The 19,268-nt window shown below is 40.5% G+C and overlaps 2 protein-coding genes across 2 annotated transcripts; one reads left to right on the forward strand and one right to left on the reverse strand.

Moving 5' to 3' along the window:
• Positions 1-5,293: 5,293 nt before the first annotated feature.
• On the forward strand, positions 5,294-9,883 carry ankrd53 (ankyrin repeat domain 53). Its single transcript, XM_028564410.1, has 7 exons — positions 5,294-5,356; positions 5,503-5,605; positions 5,882-5,975; positions 6,603-6,802; positions 7,186-7,353; positions 7,457-7,577; positions 8,715-9,883. Exons 2-7 carry the CDS (start codon positions 5,553-5,555, stop codon positions 9,285-9,287), a joined length of 1,209 nt encoding a protein of 402 aa, XP_028420211.1. The 5' UTR covers positions 5,294-5,356; positions 5,503-5,552; the 3' UTR covers positions 9,288-9,883.
• Positions 9,884-10,245: 362 nt separating this feature from the next.
• On the reverse strand, positions 10,246-16,340 carry tex261 (testis expressed 261). The gene is made up of 6 exons (XM_028564045.1): positions 16,094-16,340; positions 13,335-13,414; positions 13,080-13,233; positions 12,358-12,425; positions 12,118-12,220; positions 10,246-11,559 (listed from the first exon to the last, which is right to left on the reverse strand). Exons 1-6 carry the CDS (start codon positions 16,161-16,163, stop codon positions 11,444-11,446), a joined length of 591 nt encoding a protein of 196 aa, XP_028419846.1. The 5' UTR covers positions 16,164-16,340; the 3' UTR covers positions 10,246-11,443.
• Between the last annotated feature and the right edge of the window lie 2,928 nt (positions 16,341-19,268).

The raw sequence follows: 19,268 nt of genomic DNA on the forward strand, positions 1-19,268 counted from the left end.
AAGTAGGCCACTCAAATGGACCATTTAACCTTCGACCTTCTGGACAATTGCTGCAGGAAATCTGGTTCAAGATCTATTTATTTACAAATGATTACATTTTACAATTTAAGACGTGATGTGTTGGATTAACATGATGACATATAATGTTTGCTTCATAGAAATTGAGAAACCTCAAATCATCTCAAATTCTCTTGACAGGCCATGCTAATTTATATGATTAGTTACCTTTTTAAGGATGCTCATAGCTGCTAAGCAAGTAACTAGCACTAAACAGACTTTTACTTGTAAGTATTTGGTTTATTCCAACAACTGTTAAAGATTACGGGACAAATTAACGCAAAGTGGCGCTTAATGTTAGAGTACAGCCTATAGCAGGCCAGCTTGGAAGATGTGACAACTGCCAGGTGGACTAAATCCCCCTAAGGTTTGAGAAGACTTGCTGTGTTCTTGAGAGTAATCACAACCTAAAAAGAAATAAAACGGGACAGGTCAGCCATGAGCTAGTTTGAGCTTTGCTATCTCCTCCCATGCATAGGTAAACAATATCCACACATTTATGTCTCTTTCTATTTCCCTCCACATTCAAAACGTTGACCTTTAAGGCCTCCCTCTTTCGTTTTCTCACTATCTCAGTCCTTTTACATGTTCTCTCTCTTCTTCCCTCTGGTTGTTTCTGCTGAACTGTGAGGATTAAAGGATGTGGAAAAAAGCTCGGGATCATGGGAAGGTGTGAAGGCAGGATGTCTGCCAGGACCTCAGGGATGAAAAAGCATGGCATCGGGAAAGGATAGGAGAGAAAAAAACATTCCTTTCCTTCCTCCTCTCTCAGCAATGATTAAAGGAGTAACACCTTCAATAATCATTGAGATAATCTAGATGTCCAGTGGCAGCAGTGGCTCAGCTGTTCATAAATATGTGCTTTCTGCCATATAAAATATCACATACATGACTTACAGATTGATCTGGTCACAGAGGCGTTTGTCATGTTGCGTGCTCCACATGCTACAACTGCACACATAAGCTCATACCTCATCTGGTTTGACACTTTGATAATTCACGCGTTGCACAAAAATGGCCTTTACATAGAGAGCTCAGGGTGCTTCAGTCTTTCTCTGCTCGCATTTCATTAATCTCACTGTCATTTCTTCTGATCATACCTGTCAGTGGCAGAACCCTGCTTCTTCATCCTCTAACGGGTGGGGGGCCCATCCATCACCTCAGTCCTCGCACCTAAACAGGCCCTGGTACAGCACAGCATGTACACCACAGCGCCTGTGTGCGGCGCTACTGAGTGTGGTGCTACTGAGTGTGGTGCTACTGAGTGTGGTGCTACTGAGTGTGGTGCTACTGAGTGTGGTGCTACTGAGTGAGGTCGCTGTGCGGTCACTGCGCAAGGCCTGGTCGCATTGTGACTCAGAGCTGCAGAATGTGCCGTGGTGCATTAGCACGCTGCTGCCTGGCTGAGCATGAGGCACAGAGAGAGAGAGAGAGAGAGAGAGAGAGAGAGAGAGAGAGAGAGAGAGAGAGAGAGAGAGAGAGAGAGAGAGAGAGAGAGGAGGAGGGAAAAAGGAAAATAGATAGGAGGAGGAGCTAGGGGATGGAGTAAAAGGCAAAAGGATGGGAAGCAAAAGAGGGAGGTGGACCAGAAGAGGATAAGAGGAGAGTGGGAGGAGGTAGAAGGAGGAAAGTGAGGGCATCAGCGCACTTACACAAGCAGAGTTCATAAGCCCCAGGGCACAGGGTCCCTGTAAGGTGGCTCATCAAATATGAAGGCATATCAAGGTTGTGTGTTCACTCTGGTATCTACTCCTTATCTTCTCATTCTCTCTGTTTTCTCTCTCTTTTCCACAGTCTCACTTTTTGTTTCTCTCCTGAATCACTTTCTTGCTCACTGCTTTTGCCCTCCAACACTTTTGTCTCTTCTTGAAACTGTCACTCAATGATAACTTTTCCATAAAACTCCACTTGTTATGAACCAGTTTTCTGTCTCTAAAAAGGCAGTAGGAAATATGATGGACAAACTGTTTTAATTTTAACATTAAAGTCATATTTCGATAGGGCTTTATCAGACCAAGAGTTCACAGCATTTTCCAAACACAGAACAGCAAAGAGCCCATAGAGTAAAGCTAAGTCCTGACAAAAACCTACACGGAGTGTCTCTTAGAAGCCAATGTCCCTGGTTTACTAGTGTCAATAATGGGTAAAATAAAGGGAAAAATATCTTTAAAAAATAAATGAATAACCCAAAATGGAGGGATAAGATTTTAAACATAACAGAAAAAAAAATGGATTATTGCCATTGCATGTGCACTGAGACCTGTTAAACCAAAACAGAAGGGGGATTGATTGGATGACGGACCAATGGGAGTCCATCTACGGCTGCTGGGACGTGATCTCACTTTCATCATCGCCCTAAGCCGGTTTAGACAGCTCTAATCGGCCAGTTGCTAATCACGCTTGCATGTGTGCGCGCACGCACACACACACACGCACACACACACTTTTGTTTTAATGCAATAAGCATTTCAGAGTAGGACAGATACATTTAGAAGTTCAATCTTTGAACTTGGAGTCAAAACACTCACATAAGCGGTTACTCTAATCAATTACTCTAATCTACATTTCTTGCAAACTGTGCTACAAACGTCATATGGCAGAAAGATTTTAAGATTTTGAGGGGGATACACTATCATATTGACTGAATTTGGCAGTACATGGACAATCAAAGACACACACACACATGCACACACACTCAACTGTTGGAAGTAAGAGGTTGTGTCGGGGGTCGTCGTCCAGGGACTTGTGCTGAAAGTCAAACATGAAAGAGCTCTACACCAAAGGCACCATACAACCTCCATGACATGTGACCGAGGTCAAAGGAAGTCGCTGAGGCCGCAGTGGGGCCGTGCTCTTACTATTAACCCGTTTACACTCACATGCACACACAAGAACTGTGCACGCACACACACACGGTTTACTTGTACTCACTCTTTCTGGGCACACACGTGTGTTTGTCATCGAAGTAATAGTGTGGCGTGTTGTGATAAAGGCGAAGGCTCTGGGGGGAGTTTGGAGCAGAAAGCCAGGAGTTCATGCTCCGTCCTTGACCCTCCGCTGGACCTTGGCAGCTTTGAGTGACAGAGAATGACAAAATGAAAAGGGGAAAGTCATAAATTAAACAGCTGGATGAAAATATACAGCTGCACAAAAGCTCCAGGATTGAATTTTAAGCCATTTAAGGGAAATATGGGCATTATGGGTTTGATAGCAAAGAGTGAACATTTGAGAAAAAAAAGCTAGAAAGTGGACATTGAGGTTAAAGATTTTGATAAACTAAAAATAAAGAAAAAGAGGTCAGTCATTCATTGTGACAATGAGGAAGTTGACAATGGTGGTTGTTGTAACTGTTTCCATCACCACTAGTAGTCGGATATCTTGTTTCTCATTTGTTCCTTTTTATTTTATTCCTTTTTTTATGTTTTTGCTTTATTTTGGTGTAATAAAGTAATGTAATAATAGGTATTTTCAGTGAAAAGTATTAGAAAAAAGTGATGGAGGAATAATTTAAATTTGGGTTAAGGAAGTTTGAGGCTGCATAGATAGAATGGGTAAAATTTTAAGTTTCATTTTAGCAACAGTGCGTGGCTAGACTTTCTGTTCTCTAGGATTTACCATCTCACAGACAATTGAGCAAATTTATGAAAAATAAACAAGGACACCAACAAATTAGACAACCTTAACCTTAACCTAAATTCTGACTAGTGTCATTTGCTAAAAAGTCAATACTGTAAACCCAAGCCATACCCAAACTATAGTATCTCTACCCTGACACACATTGTTCTCCACAGTGCATGTGGCCCACACTCAGTTAAGTCAGGGCCTAGGTCAAGTGGTCAATAGCAGTGATCAGAGAAGCCTGCAGCTCAATGAGCCCATCGACCCCTCAGCCCCACAGAGACATGGAGAATATAACTGTTCCAATTCATATTGGCCTCACGCGTGGCAGCATGTCTGGGCTGCAGTGGAACATACAGGAACTCTGAGGCCTGCACAGCATTGATCTGCTTTACCCTTGCTTTACTCAGGCCAAGTGCTAGCTGCCAATCCTAATGCACTGTCAATACAAACACACTAGGGATGTATGAGGAGGGAGCTGTTGACTCTACATGGGAGGGTGGAAGTATCAATTTCTGCCATGCCTGCAGCCATTCTTCTGCCCATATCTGTCACAAGCTATTACATTGACTCAGACCCAACAGGTTATCGAATATATGCTGTGGGCTTTTATTTTCACTTTTATTCAAGAGATGGAAAAACAGCTAAGAAGTACATGCTGATGAAGGCTGTTTCTACGGAACATGACTGTGGCTGCTGTTTGAGCTTTTTGCCACATTTTCTTTTCTGACTTGAGCATCTGCTGCCCCACATTTTGTTCAGGTAAGTCAAAAGTGATCATGGTTAAAAAAGAAGAAGAAAGTTTTTCAGTTACATTTTTAAAAAAAAATAGAAAAGGAAAAAAATACAAAGTGGACACCAAAAAAACAGTATTGGAGGTGCTCTATCATGACAGTAGGCTACAGAATTAAGAAATAAGAATGTAATACGCTTAAAATTACTACTCAAACATATCTGCCCAAAATCTGCATTTTCATTGGCGGTTTTAGGTGGAAAATGGTGGGGCAATAACAAATGTTACTTTGGACAGATGCAAAACCAGAAAATTATCAAATTCTACAAAACTTACATTTCCCACACAGTTTAACACAGGTGACAACTTGTCACCTTGTAAAAAAGTACAGGTATGTGTTTGACTTGTCACTGACAAGTCAAACACATACCTGTACTCCTCAATAGTCAACTTGCTGTTTTATATGCCCTGTCAATTTGGGTATTTATCCTTGCACTATTGGACCTATTTGCACTACCATGACACACTCTCTCATAGAGCACCTTACCTGCCCTGTCACTGCAAGCGTCTCATGCTTATACATCCCTTAGTACATTCATGTGGATTTTTTCTTTTATTTAGTATTTTTTCTTTTATTGTCCATGCTGTTCATGTGGATTTGCTTTTTTATCATCCTGTTTGTGATGTATGTGAATGTTGTGTGTGCTACTGGGACCTTGAATTTCCAATTAAGGCAATCAGCTTTGAGCATGTGTTGTTGTTTACCCACATTCAAGGCTAAAACTACTTTCAGCCACTGAACCTAAATTGTAGAATAATAACAAATTATAGCAGCCGAGGATGTTTTTTGTCATGCATTAATCCAAAATTCTATGAATTTCTAAATTAGCCTACTCACTACAACGACTTGTTACTGCTGCCAGCAGATAGCACTTACATCGCCTCAAGGTATTTTATAAAGAACATGTGTGCCTCGCCTCAGATTAAATTAGTATATACTGTAGAGAGGGTCAGTATAGTATCCATAGACTGTTATAGTATCTCACAGTTTTACTTTACCAAAAAACAGTTTCATTATTTTCTTGTGTCTGCAGTTGTCGTAAATCAGGGTTTGTTTCCTGGTTACCACGTTCCCACAGCAACCATGGAACCTGTCAACAAATCCGGAAAACGGAGACGTGGGAAATGTAAAAATAGGTAAATATGAAATAACGTCAAGAATATGTAAGTTTATAGGTTGTTTTTCTGCGCTTTAATATATACCTGAATACGTTAGTTAAGCTAGCTGCTTGAAGCGCTTTAGTTTGTTATATGGGCAATTGTAAACATTAGCTACATGACTGTATTTAGCCTACTGGCTGGACATGTTTCGTCATTTTCAAGTTCACTTAAATCTTTCTTGTGCCTTATGGTATTAATTGTCAAGCATTTACATCCATAGTTTCTATTGTTCTATATGGTTTCATTTTGCAGGAAACTTGTCCACAAAGCTCCCCCAGACGGAAACATGTTTCCAGCTGTTGCTGTTGGGGGCCCAGAGAAGCTGGATGCCAGTGTGAGCAGACATGTAGGCTCATTAACAGTATGGTAGGCTGTAGAAGGTTGTCCACTCCTGTGGCATAACGAGTATAGTGCAGAGGGGAGTGTAGTGTTGGAATAAACTATCCATACTCCAACCATTTACAAATGCCACCACATAAATATACACCAATAAAGGTTAAAAAGAAGAAGTCCGTATTCAAAAGTTGAGTATGAATGTCTCACTGAGGGAGAGAGTATTGATATGATAACTGATGTGTTATTCTGTAGGCCAGAATGGGATTTTACTGTTGTGGGTAAAAATTAAAATCCAATTAAATGAAGGGTAAACCTTAATCTGTAAAGTAGCTCCTGCTTTCAAAGAAATTATTGCCCTGTCAATATTCCCTCAAAAGTGTATTTTATTAAAAGCACACATTTTGACTAAATGGAAATAATCAAATACATTGCCAGTACCTTAAACAATAACTTGAACAGCACGTTACTGAATGTAAATGGTGTTGTTTCTACAGGTGCACCTTCGTTGCTTGTCATAGCAGGGAACACAGGTGTAAGAAATAATGATGGCCCACACTCCATTTAAGTATCCCAGTAAGCCATGCCATTGAGAAATGCATACATACCTGAATATATACACTTGTGTTTCATCCTCCAGGGTCTGTCAGCGCTTCACATGGCCTGCCTTCACGGCCAGCTGGCTACTGTTCAGCTCCTGGTGGAGTCCGGGCAGGTGTGGATCAACAGCAGCGATCTCAAGGGTCGCCGGCCTGTTCACATGGTCCTGTCCTCCCGGAGCTCACCCAACACCTCCTTGTGCCTCAAATACCTGCTGGAGCACGGGGCTGACGTCAACGTGTAGATGCCTTATTTTGTGTATAATTGCTTTGTGCAGGTTTTCTGTTTCGGCAGCTTTATTTTCTAATATGGGTTCATTTATAAATTCTGTCAGCTGGATCCAGTGGCACTCAGCTGTTGCATGCTTCTATCACCAAAGCAAAGCATTTTAAGAGAGAAGCTTACAATGAAAAACACTGCAGAGCGCGAAAAGTTAAATTATGATTACAATGAGATGATGGTGAAAGTTTAAAGCTGATGTTGCAAGGGATAATGAGTGTAATGATGATGATTATGATGACAAATGTTGGTGGGGGTGGTGATGATGATAACAGCTACAAATGATGATAATGATAATGATGATAAAGTTGGGAAGTTTTTGAAATATTGCCTTCTGTTGTTAGCAGTACCACAGATTCAGGGACGAGCCCGCTGCACCTGGCTGCCTCTGAAGGCCTCCTGGACTGCACAGAGATCCTCTTGCAGGCCGGAGCAGATGTCTCGACCCAGGACAACATGGGACACACGCCTCTGGATTTGGCCCGCATCTGGTGTCACAGGAAGGTGGCAAGGTAACAAGCTAAAAGAACAATTCACACCGAAATGAAAGTTCCATTAAACTGTGTTGGATAAAATTGACTTATTTATTAACAGACTTCTTGTGTTTCTGTATAGGTGTCTGAAAAGCTACAAGTGGCAGTCGGATAAGACAAAAGAAATGCAGGAGAGGAAGCTAGTTCAAACGCTATACAGTAATCTTGTGGATATGGTCAAACTGAATAAGCTCAATAAAAAGGTTAGTTTGTGGTCTCCTGGATAGCTCAGATGGTAGAGCGGGCGCATATATATATATATATATATATATATATATATATATATATATATATATATATATATATATATATATATATAGTGGCAACCCAGGGGACGTGAACGCCAGATTCACAATGAACATAGGAAACTGAGACAGTCGGCTTAAACAGAAAGTGTTCTTTAATGAAGCAGCTCGACAAAAGGGTAATGGTACAAACAGCAGCTTAGGTTTCTTCCCATCTGGGGTCGGTCAGCCTTCAAAAGGTGTAGTCCTGGGAAGATTTAAGCAGAGGGAGAGGTTAGTCTTTTCCTGGCCAATATCCTCGTTGACCATCAGCTCCTAACATGTTACTCCCCTGGGCCTTTGTTGCTCGCTGTCTCCTCTCCCCCTGCAGCCTTGGGCTGATTCTCTTAACACCTTCCCTCTGATTACCTGATGGGCTGCAGGTGTGACCAGTGCCAGGTGCCAAGTGGCTGCAGCACCTGCACAGGCAGATAGACTCCCTCAATCACTTCCCCCAGTCTGAGCCTATGTACCCACGCCCTGTGCTGGACTGGCTGACCCGTTTCCCCTGGTTTGCCACTATATATATATATATATATATATATATATATATATATAGAGGTTTACTCCTCGACACAGCGGCTGCAGGCTCAACTCCGACCTGTGGCCCTTTATTTGCTGCATGTCATTCCCCCTTTCTCCCCTTTCAAGTCTAAGCTGTCCTATACAAATAAAGGCCTAAAATGCCCCCAAAAAAATAATCTAAAATAAAAAGGTTGGTTTGTATAGAGTGGGAAATCCAACATTTAGGGGCAACGCATAAATAGCCTCCAAACTGTGGCAGGAACATTTGTTTTTGAACTTAGATAAGGAAAACACAAAGCTGAATGAAATGTTATAAAAAATTCTTGAACAATGTGATCAATGTGCAGGTTACATTGTTCAGGTAGTACAAGAATCTTAATTAACGTAAACGTACCCAGTAAGTTTAAAAATCAATATTTTATCATTATAGCAAGGTCGGTCAGTATTTATTGTTGCTATAATGACATAATGTGCAGCATATTTCTAACATATCTAAGAAACTAATCACACTTTCTCCCTGTCCATTTTCAGACACTTATAGATGAGAAGATGGCAGAATGGGCGAACAAAAAAGGTTTTCCTCTCCTGAAGGATTTCTCCCCCAGAGTCTGGGTGAGCCAGTACCACACTCAGTGCCTCCCATCAGATCACAACAGTTCTAAACCAAAACACGCCAAGCACCCATTGAAGCACCAGCCAGAAGGTCCTCTGGAGGACAAGAGCACCTCCACTAAGCAGCAGCCTCCAGCCTCATCCTCCTCCAGACCCTGGACCGTCTTCCTGGGCCTCCAGCCAGAGAAACCCCTCAGAGAGCCGGACCTCCGAGACAACGTCATGGTGTGGAGGGACAGCAGCAGCAGGCAGCCTCAGTACACCACCAAGTGGGACAGCACACGTCACCCCGCCCCTGACGTGCCTCTGGATATCCTAGAGAGGGTGTTGTTTCCCAGAGCATTCCCTTCCAGGATCGCCTCCCCACGGTACTTTGAGCCACAGAACATTGTGGAGGTCCAGCACAGAGGATACCCCCAGGGGCAGAGCACCTCCCCCTGGACAGAGGTGGCCATGCACCTGGCTGAGGTGCTGGAGCCTGGACATTACTGATCATCGCACTCTGTACTGGAAGAGCTCCCACAAGACCTGAAATTAGTAGATGTGTTTAAGAAATGTATTAAAACTCATCTGGTATTGAAATAGTTCATGTGTTTTTAAATCCAAACTTGGTGGGTGGTTGAAAGAACAAATACATTGAACATGTCTTTATAGTTTTTATATGAAATGAAGAAATTAACATGTGAGACTTGTAATTAGAGGATTGTATTTTAGGAAAATATATATATTGCATAGACATCTGACAGTGTCCCCTGTGCAATCTCACACCATGAGTATTAACAGTCCTAACAGCAGACTAACAGAAGATCCTGCCACCCCACGACTTCAGCTCAAAGTGACAAAATTAAAAATGCCACACACCCTGCTGCAGCAGGGTGAATGGAGGGGTGAGTGAAAGGTGAGAAAACCTCAGTGAACTGGGTCACCTGTCTCAGATGTATCCCTGCACTCTCACTGCTCCCCCCCCAGGGAACTGACTCGGGATCCAGGAGAGGTGAGCTGTCAACAGCATGTGTGTTAACTGGGAGCTGTTGCCTGTCAGCTAAAGGTGTTTGTGTTGCGGGTTTCTCTTTTTCCTTTACTTAACATCCTAGTGGGGGTCAAAGTGCACACTAGCCACAACTGGGTGCACCCACTGTGACTGAGCCACATGGGACTTGGATAACATGCCATCCAGCTAGACAGGCGCGCGCGCGCGCGCACACACACACACACACACACACACACACACACACACACACACACACACACACACACACACACACACACACACACACACACACACACACACACACACACAGAGGGTGTGACAGTTGGGAAACCCATTGTACTGCTAATAAAATGTAACACTGAATAGGTGAATTAACCTGATTAAATTGATAATGACGAGGACATCTCTCTTTTATGTCCTTGAACACCAACCTGTGAAAAAAACCATTTAATCTGCAAGTTATTTCAACAAAATCTTTTATTATACATTTGTGTGTATACCAGCCTACAATGAATCGCACTCCGTAATTGGTAAAAAGAATTTCGGCCTCTTTAGTAGTATTTTAATCAAACCACAGCTTTTGTCCCCGACACACTTAAGCTTACAAGAGTAATTGCACAGGTTTGATCTTCACGTGTTTTCATTAGTTGTCTGATGCCGGGTTAACTCAACGATCAACATACAAAAATCTGTTCTTACTGTGAACTTTTTTTTTAAAAAGATACGCAGGTTGCAGACTACAGCGCTGGTGATTAATGACACTGTAGATGCAAACAAGAAAACACTTTGGTGGCCACATGTAAATGATCTAGACTGGGAGATATCTATTGTTGTTCACTTTAATTTAAGGGGGTTTCAGTTATAAAAGTAATCCTTTCTAAGTGCCCTTTTAACCCTTTTCATCGACATGATGCAAGAGGGCAGAGTATTAATATCATGTCCCATCTTGTTTCCTTACGCCATAACTTAAGACTGCATTATCTCATTTGAAGAAAAACTTAATAAGCACTCCTGTGGCATTTTTCCTGCAACTTTAACACGTTTATCCTTTCCAGGATCACTTCACATCAAAATCCAAGCTTGGACATCAGGATTTACCCAGAAAGTACCTTTTAAGCTGTTTCAGATCTCTTCAACCTTCATCTCAGGAGAAATAAAGTGTTCAATATTTTCATCATATTTTGCCTTCTAACCTGTCTTTGTATATTGAATCAGATAAAGTGTGAGACTTTCAACACACAAATGACACCAGATCTAATCTCAAGATGAAAAATTAGTCAAAATATACAGGTATTTGGTGGTTGTTAATTTCAGACCCTGCACATACATATGGAGGAGTCCAATATGACAATAAGAAAGCATCGCGCTACGTACAAGATCCCCACAATGAGGTCTCTAGTAGATGTTGTTGGCAGTCAATACAGACAGACAGACAGAAAACTATAAGAGAGACAAATACGGCCTGTGTAAACGCGTAGGCTCGTCCAGCAGGAAGCTCTGTTCTGTTTGTTGGTCCGTCCTCTTCGTGTGCTCTTCCACCTTGGCCACGCTTTCATTTTAGTCCCATCCAGAAACAAATTTCCAAAGTTCTTTCCTGCTTACCCTTAATCTTCAACACATACACTCACACACCCCCTGACCCCCGAGTTTGAGCTCCTCAGTACATTTTCTGTCGGCTGGGCAGCACTGCCTCCTTGAGGAACGAGAACACGAGGAGGATTCCAGACCTCTTCCCCCTCTTGCCCTTGGTGAAGTAATTAGACACCACATCATCTAAAAGAAGAAAAAGGCCAACTGTTATACTGTTGTTGTTTTTATACTAGAGAAATGTACAGACACCTGGAAGGTCAGAAAAGTATCCAAAGAGGAAAGGCTGGCAGTAATGTGAAATAAAAAAAAATTATTATATATATATATATATATATATATATATATATATATATATATATATATATATATATATATATATATATATATATATATATATATATAAAGCGTAGGGCTAGAACTGTCAACCACGAAATAAAGAGACTTGTGAAAAAAGAGGAATGCGCAGTACGAGTTTCAGATAGCCGGGCTAATATTAGATTCGAGGTTAGTATTAGTCCAAACTTGACATATTCTTTTAAAAGACAGACATGGCTTTTCCTAAATTATAATGTACTTTTGACATTATAAAATAGGCTTTGACGATGGGTTTTTAATAAGCATAAGAGATCTCCTTGATTCCTCAATATAAAGATAATCCAATAAAAACATACTGAACCCTCAACTGCTGCCAATGCACCAATCAATAACAACATAGCTGAAGAGGCAAAAAAAAAAGCTTACCTCCTTGTTGCATGGTGGACGGAAGCACATTTTCCCCCGCCGACAGTGACACAAAGAAGGCGAAGGGGATCACCCACAGGCAGATGGTGAAGTATGCCAGCACCTTGGTGCCAAATGGAAGATTATAAGACAAGTATAGGAGAAATTATAATGGCAGAAAATCTTTCCTCAATTCTTAAAAAAAGAAGAAGCACTTTATCAAAGACAGTACATGGTCTCATAAATCTGAGATTAAATTACCTCTGAGAATGGATAATACTCTTGTGCAAAGTACTGGAAGGCCATATAATGGTTCACCACCACCAACACTGGAGAGTGAAGACAAAGCAAAAGAAACAATGTTGTAAAAAGTAAAACAGGACAAGAAAAAGTACCAACCCATTCTCACTCCGAACTTGTAAAATACGGACACTTGGGCAGTGGCTGTCAGCGTCAGATACGACGCGAAAAGCACCCTTTAGCGTGTGTGTTGAACCCACCGGGCAGAGCAGCAGCTATGCGGCGCTTGAAGATGACGTAGTATTAAGAGCGACAATGGTAGCGAGTAGTATGAAAGCCCAAAATTCCGTGTAGGGAGGGCGGTTGGGGTGGTGGATGGGTCAAACAACACAGAACTTTCACCCCGGAGACCGGAGTTTGTGTCCCGCATGTCACGTTTCCTAAACCCAACGGTCGCTTTCTTTTTTTCCTAAACACAACTGTCCCATTCTTGTCCCGCGTGTCACGGAAATGTACGTTTCATAAACCCACCCGCGATCTTTTCCTTAATCTAACTGCGTCAAAAGTGATGCCAATAGTCTCGACCAAGCGTGTTTAGGTAGAGCGCGTTTAGATATGACACTAAAGGAGACTTTTAGCTTCAATAAGAACGCCAAAGGCACCTGACCAAGCGTGGGAATGGGAGTGAGAATGTGTTGGACGTACAGTACACGTCACTAACAGATAATGTGTGTTATACTTACCACAGGAGAGGATGAAGTTTGGGGAGCTCAGCAGTATGTAGGGGAAAGTCTGCAGGAGGCCGAAGTACACCAGGTTGGTGAAGAGGCCGACTCCCACCATCAACACTGGGAAGCCTTCAAAAAGATAGAGACCTGCCAGCATACCTGTCGAGAACTGGCCACATTCACACAAACAGTGAAACAGAACACAGGCGTTGTTAACTACAAAACAAATGCATAAAGAAAATGCAGATCACTCTATAGCCGCTTACTCACCATTATCATGTACTTTATTATTCGACTGGTGGCTACTGTGTATTCTTCTATTAGTTCCGCCAAGTAGTAGAGGCCAGCAGCTGGGTGAAGATAAAGATAAGGTGATGTAGGGCTGCAACTAACGATTATTTTTCATTATCGATTAATCTGCCGATTATTTTCTGGATTAATCGATTAATTTTTTGGTCTTAAAAATGTCAGAATAAAGTGAAAAATAAAGTCCATCCCAGTTTCTCAAAGTCCAAGGTGATGTCTTTCAAACATCAGTGCTGGAAATCAATAAAAAACAACAGGTTAAAACTACTAAAGAAAATGTACAGACACTGGTCAATGTATTAACTTAATATTCCACTTTTGCTGAAAATCAACAATATTTAAGCTTCCAAAAAAATAAAAGGTAATTTGTTCATTTCAATAGTGTGGTAGAGACAACTTCAGAATATGCTTTACATTGTTTCGTTATGCTTATTACCAGGATAGCGTTATCTACAAGACATGGTTTGGGATTTTCTTTTTCTTTTTTTTAAATTGGTTACGATACAATACCTGAGTTTTGGTATCTCTACCAAAATGACACTTGTTGACAAATGATCATCCACTACCTTTCCTCGAGGAATATTAACACACGTTTCTACAAATCTATTGGTAGTTCTCAAAAGCTCTTAAATGTTAAATGTTACTGATTTGTATTTAATAGACCTGAAATAAAAATCTGTATCAAAGATAAACTGAATAAAGAAGAGTATACAAAATATGACCTGAGATTCAAGGATAACTTGTTTTAATACCTTCTCTAGTGAACCGTCAAGGCAAAGTAAGAAAGACAGGCCAAATAATATCAGTTCAGTCAAGTGAGTTAATAAAAACACATCAGAAACACAACATGACCCCCACTTACTGAGCCCATGTTGAATGAAGGCCAAATACGGCAAAAAAAAGACTGTATGAGAGTCCGAGAGCTTCATCACACAAAGGCAATCTGCACTTTCCAAAAGATATAATGTCAAAAGAAAAAGAGAGCCAAGAATAGCGACAGCAAATCGCATTGCTCTTTTGAACTCCATATTTGTCTTTCAGACACTCGCCATAAACTTTGTTCATCCTCACCACAATAAATAAGACATTTTCTAAACCATCACTGCTTGCTGGATTTACCAGAGGAAAAGATGGATAAGATACTGCCTAAATAAAATATGGTACATAATAAACATAGTTAGGATTCAAATGAAGCAATATTGAATAAGAAAAAGTAAACAAACTCTGAATCTGATGAAGAATGTGATGCCAATCCTATCCTTAATTGTATTAGTTGATAAGAGGTGGGATGATACTGCATGATGATATTAACTTAAGAGAGTAGGGGTGAAGGCATGCACTCACGGGTTACACATGCTCTTTCACCTAGTTTTGGTTACAGTATCACTCTGTGGCCTGCTGCCTGTTGTTACAAAGCAGCTTATGAGTGGCGACAAAGTGCCGGAAGGTCATTGGTCATAAATCATGTCTGTACCACTTTCTAATAAGGCATCATTTACAAATGGATTTTAAATGTATCTGATGTCTTTATCAATAAATAATTTACAAATGCTTCACAGATCAGTTATAAGGCATTCATTTGTTGACAAAATGTGAGAATTTCTTTTGGCTTTTCTTGATGCTTTCTATTCCGTAATTATGTAGTAATGATTCCATTAAATGAAATGCTCAAGAGTATCTCACTTTCTGAGAAGCTAAATGTGCCATAATGCTGTTAATATGTTGGTAATAAACAGATGCTATTTGCGATGAACTAATGAGATGCTGAAGCTAAAAATACAAAGTAAATGTCATGCTGGAGAAGAAATGACACCAGTCAAAAGGATTTTCCCAGCCTCGCAAAACCACAAGTTGTTTTTATTAATTCATTTTAACTGACCTATATAGCATTAAACATTGCTAAATAAAGGTTGCCTTAAAGTGATACCGTCATTAAATCTAATGTGATTTGTGGAAACAGAGAAATCACTGTTCCTAATCCAGCCTCTTGTTAATGCAGAGTAAACAGCAACACAAAAAAGAGCTGACAGATACGACGGAGTGTGACACTAACAGAGTTTGACAGTCAGCAGCCACACCTGACAGGTGCAGTTGTTACGTGGCAAGGTAACTAACTGGCAACGTGGACACACAGACACGCAAAATATTCACCTCAAGTTTCATATATACAAGTTTTGGAGCAAACTCAATATCTTGTTCGCACTGCGTGTGACAGGCACGTGGACCGTATGTCAGGTAGCCAGCTTGTCAACTAACCTGCTAGATTTAATGTAAACAAACGATGCTAATGTTAGTTAGAGTTGATGCAATACCGACTAGCATATTAGCTTATCCTTTCCCCTAAAGACTGCTGCTGGATGCTACTTCATCTTACTCATTACTGCATGCCAGACACTTAAGTTATATGCTGTGGAATCACTTGATTGATTAGCTAGTTGGAATCGATAAACGCGAGAGGGCTGACGAGAGAAACGCAAAATGCTAGCTAACTATTAGCAAACATTAACTTACATCCAGTAGAAGTGCTTCCCCATGTCCCAATTTTTTTTTTACCATATTAAAACAGGGCCATAATACATTATTGTACTTTTACTTAATGGTATGCATTCTAAAAACATGTGCCGTTATCGTTGTTCGTGCAACTTCTCCAGCCGTCTTGGTTCGCTAGCATTAGCAAGCGAATATTAGCCAGCACTTGTAGGGATTTCTCAGCATGCACTTACCTATTGCTAGAGTGACGAAGGATATCTGGATGACTAACGACAGCCAGCTGAGTAAATAAATAAACCACATCTCTCTGCATATAAAACAACACACAAATATATGAAAATAACACAGAAAACAGCTAGCTGACTGCTAACTAGCGCTGGAGCACTGGTCAAAGTTCCTGCCTCAGTGTGTTTTCAGTACGAGGAGAGGAGAGGAGAGAAGAAGGGCCCTGTCTCAAGGAGGGACAGGTTTGTTTTGGTTGTAGCGCCATCTGTGGTTGGAGAAGAAGTGCAGTAGTCTGACGGATAACGCAAATACTTTGGTTCCTGAGAAATAAATGGTAAATGGCTGTATTTATCAAATAACAAATAATTAGCTCTTCAAATTTGCCAAAACAAAAAAAACATTGTCCACATGTTTTGTGGACGGGAGGGTTGCACTTGCAACCCTATGATTGGTGGTTGAAGTGGACTACCTCCTGACCATAGACTGTAAATATTAACAGTCTATGGTCCTAACTCACAGCCACCCCCCAAAATATAAAAAAAGTGTTTGAGAGTATGGGAGCCCAGAAAACAAAACACTAAAGAAAACTATAACTAAAGTTTGATTTACTAAATCCAAATATGGTAGGCCTACTTAAAACAAAATTATGCATATTAAGTACATTTATGACATTTATGATTCAAAAAGTCAAAATTTCGATCGACAGAAAAATAACTATTTTGACAATCGTTTTATCATTAATGTTTTCAGCCTTTTAAATATGGAGATTTCCCGCTTTTCTGTTTCATATTATATTAAACTGACTATTGGGTTTTGGACTGACAAAACAAGACATTTAAAGATATTTTATTGCCCAAACGAGTGTCAGCTGATTATTTAGCCTAATAATGAAAATAATCAGTGGTTGCAGCCCTATTCCTTTAACATCAGTTTTTGAAATGTTCATATTTGTTTCAGGCAAGCAAACCTTTGACATAAATATTGTGTTCCATCTCCACAGCTTATGTTGTATTGCTGTATATCAGCTAAACCAAGAGGTTGGCTCAGAGGAACACTGTTGCCTGAAATGCAGAGTAAAATAGTTTGCAAAAATCTTCTTGTTGTAGGCCTATGCCCATATATTTGCCACATTATATGAAATTAGTTGGTTTCTATGGGCCTTCAATATGGTCACATTTGTTTCAGGAATTGTACGTTTGATACAGATCAGAGAAACAAACATGCTTCCTTTCTTCTGTTCTTTAACCTGGGAAACATACTGTTAGAGTTCTATTTTAGAAAGGAAAGGGGACAGGCCTGCCCAGTGCAATATTTTAAAGATGCACAGTTTGGTTGTTAATGCAAAAGTTCACTCAGTATCTCTATTGTCTCTCATTAACACATCCTTTATCTATCAGTATAGTCAAATATAGAGTATCAGTTTCAGAACCTCCTCTCGCTTTCATTACCTGTATATCTAAATCTCCTGCTCTCTCACACACACACACACACACACACACACACACACACACACACACACAGTGCATTGATTCAATAACACTGAGGGGGCAGAATACATTACTGCTTCCCAAAAGCTAACACCTTTGAGACTGAGGAGCAAAGCAATAAAAAATGTATGCTGGAGAGTGAAAAGGCAGTGCCTCTAGTAAAAAGAGCTAAATGAAGTAAATATATAATGTGAAACAGTGTGAAGACACTAAAATGGCGTCAGAGTCAAAGGTGAGAGTAACTTCATCTTTTTGAGATGCTTTTAACAAAGGAAGCTATATAGTGTGATGTGAGGGCGTAGTGTATTCATGCATGCATTCACACACATAGATAGCCTATCTGTGTGGAGGTGAGAAAACAAAAAGCAACCTTCTGCATTTCTGCTCTTATCTCAACAACACCTCTGGGCTCTTGGTGTGAGAGCTTTAATGTGCTGAAATAAATGGCAGCCTCCATCCTTCTGCTGGATCGAGCTTTAAAAGACAGACACCTCAGGAGAGAAGTGGATAATAGTATAAATATAATAAAGGGTTTTTTATGGCTCAGGCAATTTTTTTCCATTTTCTGTAGCATAAAAAAATCCTGTAACTTGCACTTAGATCAGCTGAAACCCAGTTACCCAAAAAGAATGATGTTGGGGATTAACATGGCTGAATGAATTTCATTTTCTTTGACATGCAACAAGTACTGACTATTTGAAGCAGATCTGGGTTAAAAGGCATTTGAAAAAATTCACCAAATGTGTGGTTTTATGTTTGTTTGCAATGTACAACTCCCGTCTGGTACTCCCAGGAGAATAAAACTGACATTAAGAACTGTTTTACATTACATGTCATTTAGCTGACGCTTTTATGCAAAGCAACTTACAATTGCTATATTCGTCAGAGGCTGCACGCCTCTGGAGCAAGTAAGGGGTGAAGTGTCTTGCTCAGGGACACATTGGTTGATGTATCGCAGTGGGAATTGAACTCAGATCTCTGTAGAATAATATTCTTACTATTTGCAGAAAAATATAATAAAAATGTAAAAGGTTTCCATAAGAGACCAAGTGTGTTTTGGTGTATGCTTATTGCACAAAGTTTTGTGCTGTCATAGAGGACAGGTGGTTCCCTGAACAAAGGAAACTCTGACGCACGGGTTTAGCTTAAGCCATAACTATAGAGTAGTTAAAGGTCATGAGTCTTGAGCAAAGTACATTGAGTAAAAATAACAAGTGAAACAGGAACAGAACGTACCACTTTGTGTGAAAACATATGAGGACGAGAAATAACACAATGGCCCCCACCCTGGCGCGTTATGAAAAGATAACCGTCCCTGTGCTGGAGAAGAAGAGGGGGCCCAAGAAAGAAAGTATAAGAGATGAGGGGAAGAGCAGATCGGGGCTCACAAGGTCAGACAGTCTAGAGATACATGGACTGACTCCAGCTTTTTGTCTGTTGCTAGGGAAACTTAAGTCTCTGCGTGCTTTGTGATTCCACAGATCTGTGTATCGTAACTCCGATGCTTGACTGATTAAACAAATGTATTTGACGTTATCTTATCGTCTTATTTGGCTCTTGTTTAGGATCAATGTAATACCAACTTAACAAACGCACGGGGATATATATATATAGGTCTTTTATTGGAGTGAGACACATTGTCCCAAAAGGGGAGACACAGAGGAGGTAATCCCCATGTCCCACACCAAAGGCATGT

Source organism: Perca flavescens, chromosome 19 (genome assembly GCF_004354835.1).
Source record: "Perca flavescens isolate YP-PL-M2 chromosome 19, PFLA_1.0, whole genome shotgun sequence".
In the NCBI taxonomy this organism is placed as follows: Eukaryota; Metazoa; Chordata; class Actinopteri; order Perciformes; family Percidae; genus Perca; species Perca flavescens.